At 44.8% G+C, this 8,716-nt stretch overlaps 1 protein-coding gene across 1 annotated transcript in view; it reads right to left on the bottom strand.

Moving 5' to 3' along the window:
- The window catches only part of MFAP5 (microfibril associated protein 5), a 19,084-nt gene extending 12,711 nt beyond the window's left edge, over nt 1–6,373 (bottom strand). The window contains exons 1-4 of the mRNA XM_045290527.1: nt 6,347–6,373; nt 5,953–6,098; nt 5,205–5,264; nt 4,071–4,106 (exon numbers count right to left, since the gene is read on the bottom strand). Of these exons, the coding sequence (XP_045146462.1) occupies nt 4,071–4,106; nt 5,205–5,264; nt 5,953–6,098; nt 6,347–6,360 (256 nt within the window). The 5' untranslated portion in view covers nt 6,361–6,373. The remainder of the gene's footprint in view (nt 1–4,070; nt 4,107–5,204; nt 5,265–5,952; nt 6,099–6,346) is intronic.
- Between the last annotated feature and the right edge of the window lie 2,343 nt (nt 6,374–8,716).

Here is an 8,716-nt window from a genome sequence, read left to right on the forward strand (position 1 = left end):
GATATGTTGTTCCATGTGGGCTTTGTTGCTTCTGAGCTAGATGGCCGCTTGTTTACCTTCAAGCTTTTAAGACCCCAGACGCTATATCTTTTGAAGCTGGATTTTCTCCACCAACTTTTTAGCTACTGTGTCTCCCTGAAAGTAAGACATCCCCCGAAAATAAGACCCACTTACAGTTTTGCCTCTCCCTGAAATATAAGGCATCCCCAGAAAATAAGACCTCCCCGAACATAAGGCCTCCCGATAATAAGCCCCGCCCCCCAAAGCTACCGTAACTCTGGACTGGACCATAGCAGCAGGCACCACTGCGCAGCTCACTGTTGGCCGCAGCACAGCTGGAGCAGACAGGAAGTGCGAGTAAATGTACCATAGATTGTTGTACATGGAAATAATGGTAGCAACAAGAAATTCTTGATACCGTAGGATTCACAGTTTGTCTGGTTATGTTGGTTTGTGATGACAACTACTACTGTACCGCATACAGGTAATAAATTTCCTTTTTTTGTTGTTCAACAATAAATGTGTACCGTATTCTTCTTCATGAAAAAATAAGATATCCCCTGAAAATAAGACCTAGCACATCTTTGGGAGCAAAAATTAATATAAGACACTGTCTTATTTTCGGGGAAACAGGGTAAAAGGCAAGTGCTTCACTGTTGTCCTACCCATAGACGGCTTTCATGCTCATTCACCCACTCACAGCCATCGAGTGGATTCTGATTGCTAGCGACCCTAGAAGACAGGGTGGGACTGCCCCGGTGGGTTTCCAAACTGCAGCTCCTTATGGAGGTAGAAAGCTGCCTCATTGTCTATCCTGCAGAGTGGCTGGTGGTTTCGAACCATGACACCACCAGGGTTCTTAATGTTCATGAGATCCCCATTTTTGTAGATGATAACTCTCTCACCACCACCATCCCCAAATCTGAAGTGCACTGCCATTGAGTAGATTCCATCTCAGAAAGACCTTACAAGGACAGAGTAGTCCTGCTCCCGAGGGTTTCACTTACCAGAGTCAACAGCGCATAGTCCTCCCTTGGAGCAGATTGTGGATTTGAACCACCAACCTTGAAGATAGCAGCCTAATGTTTAACCCACTGTGCCAACATTCTCCAAATGATAAAATAGCAACAGGAAAATAGATCATTTATCCAAAGTCATAGAGGTTGCTCATAAATACAATGGAGTGATAACCTTTTTGCAATACTTCTTGAAGATGAACCGTTTCTATACAAAAGACATCATGGTTTTAATATAATTGGATGTGACTATTGTGACCTGCTTACATACAAAGAGTTTACCAAAAGTGGTGTTGGTGGTCATCTGTGCTCAGTGTGGGGTATCATGAAGAAAGGGCCACCTGCTAATGCCAAGGGAGGGTCCCTCACAGTTGAATCACTGAAAAGAAGAGTCAGGAAGATTCAAAACAAAATGGTCCAGGTCTTAAGATAAAATCTACTAATATAAATAAATAAAACTGTATCTGAAGCTGCTAATAATAATAATAATAACAGCCTATCATTAAGAAACTCTCCACTAGACAATGGACAGTGTAAGACATGAAAATATAATAATTTATAAATTATCAAGGGTTTGGGAGGGAGAGAGGGTTGGGGGGAGGGAAAAAATGAGCTGATACCAAGGGCTCAAGTAGAAAGAAAATGTTTTGAAAACGATGATGGCAACAAATGTACAAATATGCTTGACACAATGGATGCATGTGTGTATTGTGATAAGAGTTGTGTGAGCCCCCAATAAAATGATTTTCTTAGAAAAGAAAGTCTCCACTTTTAAACAACATAACAAAGCAATGCTGGCTTTTAAATATTTAACAGATAGTTTATCTGTAATTATCCTTCGATGAACACGGCACACATTTTGCCCACAAGGTGGCAGTAGATTCACATATGGTAGTTGACTTTGACTTTCTATAGTTAAAACTTTAGGTTCGAGGACCTAATGTCGGGGGTTTAAGTGGAGAGAAAATGTTTTGAGAATGATGTACAAATGCGCTTTACACAATTGATGTGTGTATGGATTGCGATAACAGTTGTATGAGCCCCTAATAAAATGTTTTAATAAATAAATAATTTTAGAGAAAACAAAAAAAACTTTAGGTTCTGGATGTCAGATTTACGTCCATAGAATAAATATTTTTATAAAATATGTTGGGATTTTTTAATAAATGTAGGAGAGGTCAAATGTGAGTATAACTTTCATAGAATTCCCTCCTGCTTGCTTTACCACTATCCTCTCCCTGCTTCTCTCCCCAATTCAGCAGCTGGTACCAAAGAATCTCTTTCTCTTTAACCCTCTGTGTAAGTTTTTCCTCTCAGAGCAAATTCTGATAGATCGCATTCAGTGCTGTTCTAATCCCACCAAGTATCTGAAAACGACTGGGTCTTTCCACGCTCCTAAAGAGTTACAGTCTTGGAAACCCACAGGAGCAATTCCAGCCTAGCCTATTGGATCTCTGGGTGAGTTTGTCTGTTTTTGTTTGTTTGTTTGTTTGTTTCACTGACTCGAATGGTTCCAGAGGAGTGAAGACTCTCTAGGGTGTAACCTGAGTGTATCAGAGTAGCACCGCTACTTTTCCCATCCTGCAAGGTCTACCCACAGAAACAGAGAAGGAAAGCCAAGTTCGACAGGGGGCCAGACATTGTGTCTGAGCTGTCCCCTAGAAATGTCAGGGCAGAGTACCGCCTGTCCTTCAGTTCATCCACCGTTGTTAAGCACCATCGCCATATAAACAGGATTCACAAATACCCTCTGAAAAGAAACCTTAAGAAAAATACGTTCAGGACTCCTGTCTTATAATATTTCTGTTAGAAGGCATCTCAATACCTTAAATCAGACTGGACTCAACCAACAGAGAGAGGGTGCTTTGTTTTGCTTCGCTAAGTGCTAAAATGTGATTTAGGCTCAGAAACTCAGAAGATCAGACATCTTTGGCAACTGCAAAGGGGCGGCGGGGGGAAGCTGTTATTTCTATATTTTATCTTCCATGTCAGAGCCTTCTCAGTAAGAAACACATACTATGCTGTGTTCCAGGATGCTGTTGTTGGCTAACACAACAGTTGATTCGGACTCGTGGTGACCCCAAGCAGAACTGTGCAACACAGGCCTGTCAAGCCTGTGCCCTCTGCATGGGTTTGCATTGCCAACTTCCCTGCCAGGAGTCAGATGCTTAAGACATTTTATAAAATAATACTTCACTATTGCAGTGTACATGCAATGTACTCTGATCTTTCTGTGTGAGTCTATTTTAACCTATGAAATAACCTGTCCGTTGTGACCCCCTAAATTAGTGTCATGACCCACTAATGAATTACAAACCACAGTGCTCTGTCCTCCAACTCTGATTAGTTGAGGTGAGCATGAGGTAAATTGTGACCATGCTGAATGCCTTCAAAGTGGGTGGGTTGTTGGCCAGAGTTGCCCTTATCAAGTGGGCCTTTGAGAGCCAAAACCTTTGGCTTCTGCACAGTACAGGTGTGCCCAATTCTACTGTCGTACTGAGAGGACTTCAGACCGTGCCTTGACATTTTAGTTTCTTTGCTATGTGGATAGAAAAATCCTTTTCGTAGAGATGAATGGGCATTTTCTGAGTGAGATAAGACATGTCCAGAGGGGGCATAGAAGCCACAGATGGGCATAAAAGGAGGTCTTGAAAAGGTATTTTAGTCATATACATACATATTTTAAGACAAGAAGATTTAATTAATTTGGTGGTGCAGAAAGTTGAGTGCTTACTGCTTGCCTAAACCTTGGCAGTGTGAACTCAAAGATAAATTGGAAAAGAGACTTCGTGGACCTGCTTCTGAAGGCCCCACTTGAAAACAGTCTCCTGTTTGGAATGCAGCCCCACGCTACACACACAGGGTCACCTCGAGTCAGAATTGACTTAACGGCAAATTCCAAGAGCAGAGCTGTGGACACTGGTGTCCCAATCCCGTGTCCCACAGGATGGCATTGTGTCTCTCCAGCCAAGGATGGGTTCTTTCCTGCTGAGCCTTCCTTCACAGTAGCCTAATAAGAACCCCATCAGAAGCCGGATACAAGGGTTCACTTACCGCCTCGCTGACCATTGACCCCCAGGGTTATCCATTCTGTGCCAAAGGAAACAGAAAACGGGTGCGTGAGTCCAGAGCTAGACTTCATACCCCTTTGACAAGAGGAGGGAACTAGGAAATGATGGGGAAGTAGCTTTCCTTTGTGTTTGTACTCCTATACAGATCAACACATCATTACTCCGATCATCAGCGCTCCACACAAACCTGGGGGAGTGGAAGCGCTGCAGAAGGACAAAAGGTTCCTGAGAACAAAGCCCTGCTCTGTTCTGCCCTGGCCCCAGATTCCCTCGTGCCCACATTCCAGACCTGAAAGAGCGAAGTGCTTCAGGAGAGGGCACACAGCCTTTCTGGTGTGCACTGACCTGCTATTCCCACAGCCCTCCCACCGAGGTAGAGGAACAATTTTCTTACAGTCTGTATCTGGCAGCATAAGAAAAAAATAACACAGTAGGACTGCTTTAAAGTATGTCGTTGACTTTCCGTGGCCAGTCTCCTAAGTAGTGTTCATGAATCTGTAAAGATCGAAAAATGAGGACCTAATGCCGGGGGCTTGGGTAGAAAGTGGATGTTTTGAGAATGATGAGGGCAATGAATGTACAGATGCGCTTTACACAATTGATGTATGTATGGATTGTGATAAGAGTTGTATGAGCCCCTAACAAAATGATTAGAAAAAAAAAAGATCGATTTCCTTGTGTGTAGGTGTGGGCAGTGTAGTTTGTGGATGTGAGTGTGTGTGTGTGTGTGTGTGTGTGTGTGTGTGTTGGTGCAATCATGAGGCACCATTGTATATGTAATGACTATTTCCCTGCAGAGTTTAAGTTGAGTACCATTTCTCATTAGGTGGCTTCTGTGTGTGTGTAAGCATTTGTTGACTTGTGCATTTATGTGTGTGGCACATCTTCGGTTAATGCCCTTGTGGGCATCTTCATTTCCCTTGACCTTCACATCTCTTGAGAGACCTTTTCTCCAAGTCTGAACCCCTCAATTCGAATTCCTGCCCTTTCTCCTAGGACATAAAATCTGTTCTTTCCTCTCATAGCAATCCTAGAGCTTCATAGCCAGCCATTCTCTGTCCATTCCCCATCAACCTCCGGGGTGGGGTGGGCATAAAGAATAAAAGCAGGCACTCACCAGAGGAGATGGTGAGCACAGCAAGGAACAGGCAGATCTTGGGTCCCAAGAGCAGCATATCTGGTAGGGGGTAGCACACAGAGCAGAGAGCATGAGGCTGGGGGCAGTGGGGAGCTGGAGGTGGGGGGGTGGGGGAGCCCAATGGCATCTCAGTTCCAAGGGTGAACACACTGGGAACCAGTCCCTTTGTCTTGCCAGGAGTTCACTTGGTTTCCCCTTATGACCCAAACTCCCTCATTTTGTTCTCCTCTCTCTCCCAACATCTAGTTCTCTCTTAGGTTCTGTTCTTGGGCAGCCTGCCATCTTCTCCCTCTCATTACTCATGCGCCAAATCAGAGGAATTTTTATAATATGCTTTAGATTCTCAATGCTCTGGACCCATCATGTCTAATCTTACTTTACTTTTTGATGGCTGTGGCTTGTTTAGCTCCTCCGCCAATCTGGGTGTCTTCTCTCATTGGAATCTCGTGGATCTGGGGATCTCGTGGGGATGGGGCGGGGGTCAACTAAATTATAAGTTCAGTGACATTTCCCACTAGTCCTAACCCGACACATACACTACCTCCCTCTATCTCTCTAAGGTTTCTATCTCCTGCCCCTCTTGGTGCCTTCTGGCCTTTGCGTTCCATGGGTCATTGGGAGGGGATTTCTCCATTCTAAAGGCACCGAGTTTGCCCCTGTCCCACCTCTCTCCCCACTCCCACACATGCTCCATCTATCTGGGGGTTTAAACAATCAAACAACTCACTGTCCACGGTGCTCTGCTCTGCCCACCAAGTTCTTTGGCTGCTGAATCTGTCTCTCTCCTTCTCGCGCTGTTCCTCCTGTGGCTGGAGCGTGAGATGAACAGGGCCACTCCCTGGAACGGACTTCAAATTTGGCCTCATCTGAAGCCTGGAGGGCGTGAGAGAAGCCAGAGGAGAGGAGGAGAGTGCAGTGCTACAGTGAGGAGGGAACGAGAAGGGGGACAGGGATTGGCACTTGCTCACACCCTCATTCCAAAGGTTATGACCACAGTGTTGAGAGACACTGCTGCTCCCTAGAACGCTTGGCCCGAGATCCTGCATGCTTTCTGCAGTCGGCCCATTTTCCCTCTCCATCTGGCCACAGCCCTCGGCTTTGTTCCTTCGATTCTTTCTTACCTAAATAATCCCATCGCATCCTGAGTGGTCACTGCACGTCCTGAGACTCTGTTTCTATCCATCCGGCTATTTGAATCATTCCTCCATCTCCCTTTCTTACTTGCTTTCTTTCTTTTTCTATGTTCATCTCTTCAACACCAACACATCTCTTTGGATCCCTGTCTCTTCTTTGCCTCTTTTTGGACCCACAAATTTAGAATACTCTCTCTCTCTCTCTCTCTGAATCCTATTTGTTCTCCTGTCCAAGCAAACATGACACAGCTTGAGTTTTTCCAAGAAGAGAGCCGGCCACCTCAAAGTTAGGGGGAAATGGAAAGGCGTGGAGCCCTTTTAGATGTCTTTTCAGTCACGGTGGTGGTCCGCGAAAAGGGATGTCAGTCTTATTCTAGCTTTCATCCTTGGGTACGCTGATGCTGCCCAGCTTGGGTTCTTGTATCTTAAAGACAATATGCTATCTAAAGCCCAACAAAAATTGAAGCCAAGTTCATTCTGCTTGCTTTGTTTTCTGTGTCCAGAAGTTTCAAGGACTTTGAATTTCCTTGTATTCCTAGTGACCCTAGGGAATGGGACACTAGAGCATCCCCACTGCCAAGGGGACCACTTGAGTTATAGAGACTCTCAAGTTTAGGAATGATTGACTTCATGTGTATAAATATCAAAGCACCTGTAAGTTCCATTCAGCTATATTGTATTTCTCCTTAAAGAACCTGGTGGAAAGGAGCCCGGGTGGTGTATTAGGTTACACACTGGACTGCTAACCAGGTCATCAGTTCAAAACCACTAGGTATTCCATGGAAGAAAGAGGAGGCTGTCTACTCCCATAAAGTGTTACCATCTTGACCGTGGCTGGGGTGCGGTGGGGGTGGGGGGTATAAAAAGAAAGCATTCTAAAATTGATAGTGGTAATGATTGGACAATTCTTCTTGATATGATTGAACTATTGAATTGTGTGACATGTGGATTAAGTGCCGATAAAACCATTTAAAGAAAAAAGAGTGTCCATCTCAAAAAGCTATAGCAGCAGTTCCACTCCGCTCTATTGAGTCTCTATGAGTCAGAATCGCCTCGAAGGCAGGGAGCTTTGAGTAAGTATGGAGCTTGAGTGTCACAAACAGTTTAGAGTTATCAGCATCTCTGCGGAAGAAAGGACTGGTGAACTGCTGCCGCAAAATGATAGCCAAGAAAGCATTGTGGAGAAGCATATGGATTCACCGTGCCTTGGGGGTGGACTGGATGGCTAACCATGGCAACAGTACTGAGCTAAAGCAGATTGCGTTAATAAATTGTAGGTAGGAAGAAAAAAAAAGAAAGAGGGGAAGGAAGGAAGGGAGGAAGAAAAGGAAGCTAGTTGGGAAGAAGGGATCACAACAGACAAATGAATCAGTAAATACCACCTAAGCAGCTCTGTCCCTCAAAGCACTAAACCCCAGCTGTGAGATACGTGGATTCTGCTTCCTCCCTAGAACAAAGCTGCATACAAAACCTAGCTTTTCTCCCATCTGCTCCACTGTGAGAGGGCAAAGACTGGACAACAGATGTGATGCTCCTCGGGAGAGAATCAGGGACAGACAAGGCAACGACTGGGGGTGAGGAGAGGGCAGGAGAAACACAGCAGATGCAAAGCAGAGTGAAAGCGGGACATAGAATAGAGCCTAGAGCAACAATCATGTTTTCCATGAAACTCAGACAGATGGAGAAACTGAACTCAGGCCAATCACTTGGCAGGGAGAGCCATGATCTCAACTGTACTGGCCTAGCTAGAACTAGGAAAGCCTCCCCAGACAGTAGGAGGGGCCTCTCCTGGGGTCGGAGGAGGGGCGGTGGATGTTTGGGCAATGGAAATGGGAACAAGATGTTCAGAGAAAGACAGGCCGGAGAGGGCAGGCAGGGACCAGCACCTAAGAAAAGGAGAGGAGTAAGGCAAGCATGGACAAAAGGATGGAAACAACCACGCATTGTCCTTGGCTCCGTGGACTTTCAAGAGAACAGCTTGTTTCACGGTGCTTAACAAGAGTGAAGTGCCATTGATTTGACTCATAATGACCCTGGAAGACAGAGTAGAACTGTGCCGCGGCAGTTTCTAGGTTGTACTCTTTTTTTAAATTATTATTGATAAAAATATTTTTAAATCATTCTTATTGGGGGCTCTTACAGCGCTTATAACATTCCATACATTGATTGTATCAAGGATATTTGTACGTACATTGCCATCATCATTTCCAAAACCTTTTCTACTTGAGCCCTTGGTATCAGCTCCTCTTTTTCCCCTCCCTACCCACCCTCCTGCCCTCGTGAATCCTTAATCAATTATATATTGTTATTATTATTATTTCATATCTTACACTGTCCATTGTCTCCCTTCACCCACAT

The sequence above is a fragment of the Echinops telfairi genome, unplaced genomic scaffold, assembly GCF_000313985.2.
Source record: "Echinops telfairi isolate 266 unplaced genomic scaffold, ASM31398v2 ScPeMD7_40;HRSCAF=151, whole genome shotgun sequence".
NCBI classification, from domain to species: domain Eukaryota; kingdom Metazoa; phylum Chordata; class Mammalia; order Afrosoricida; family Tenrecidae; genus Echinops; species Echinops telfairi.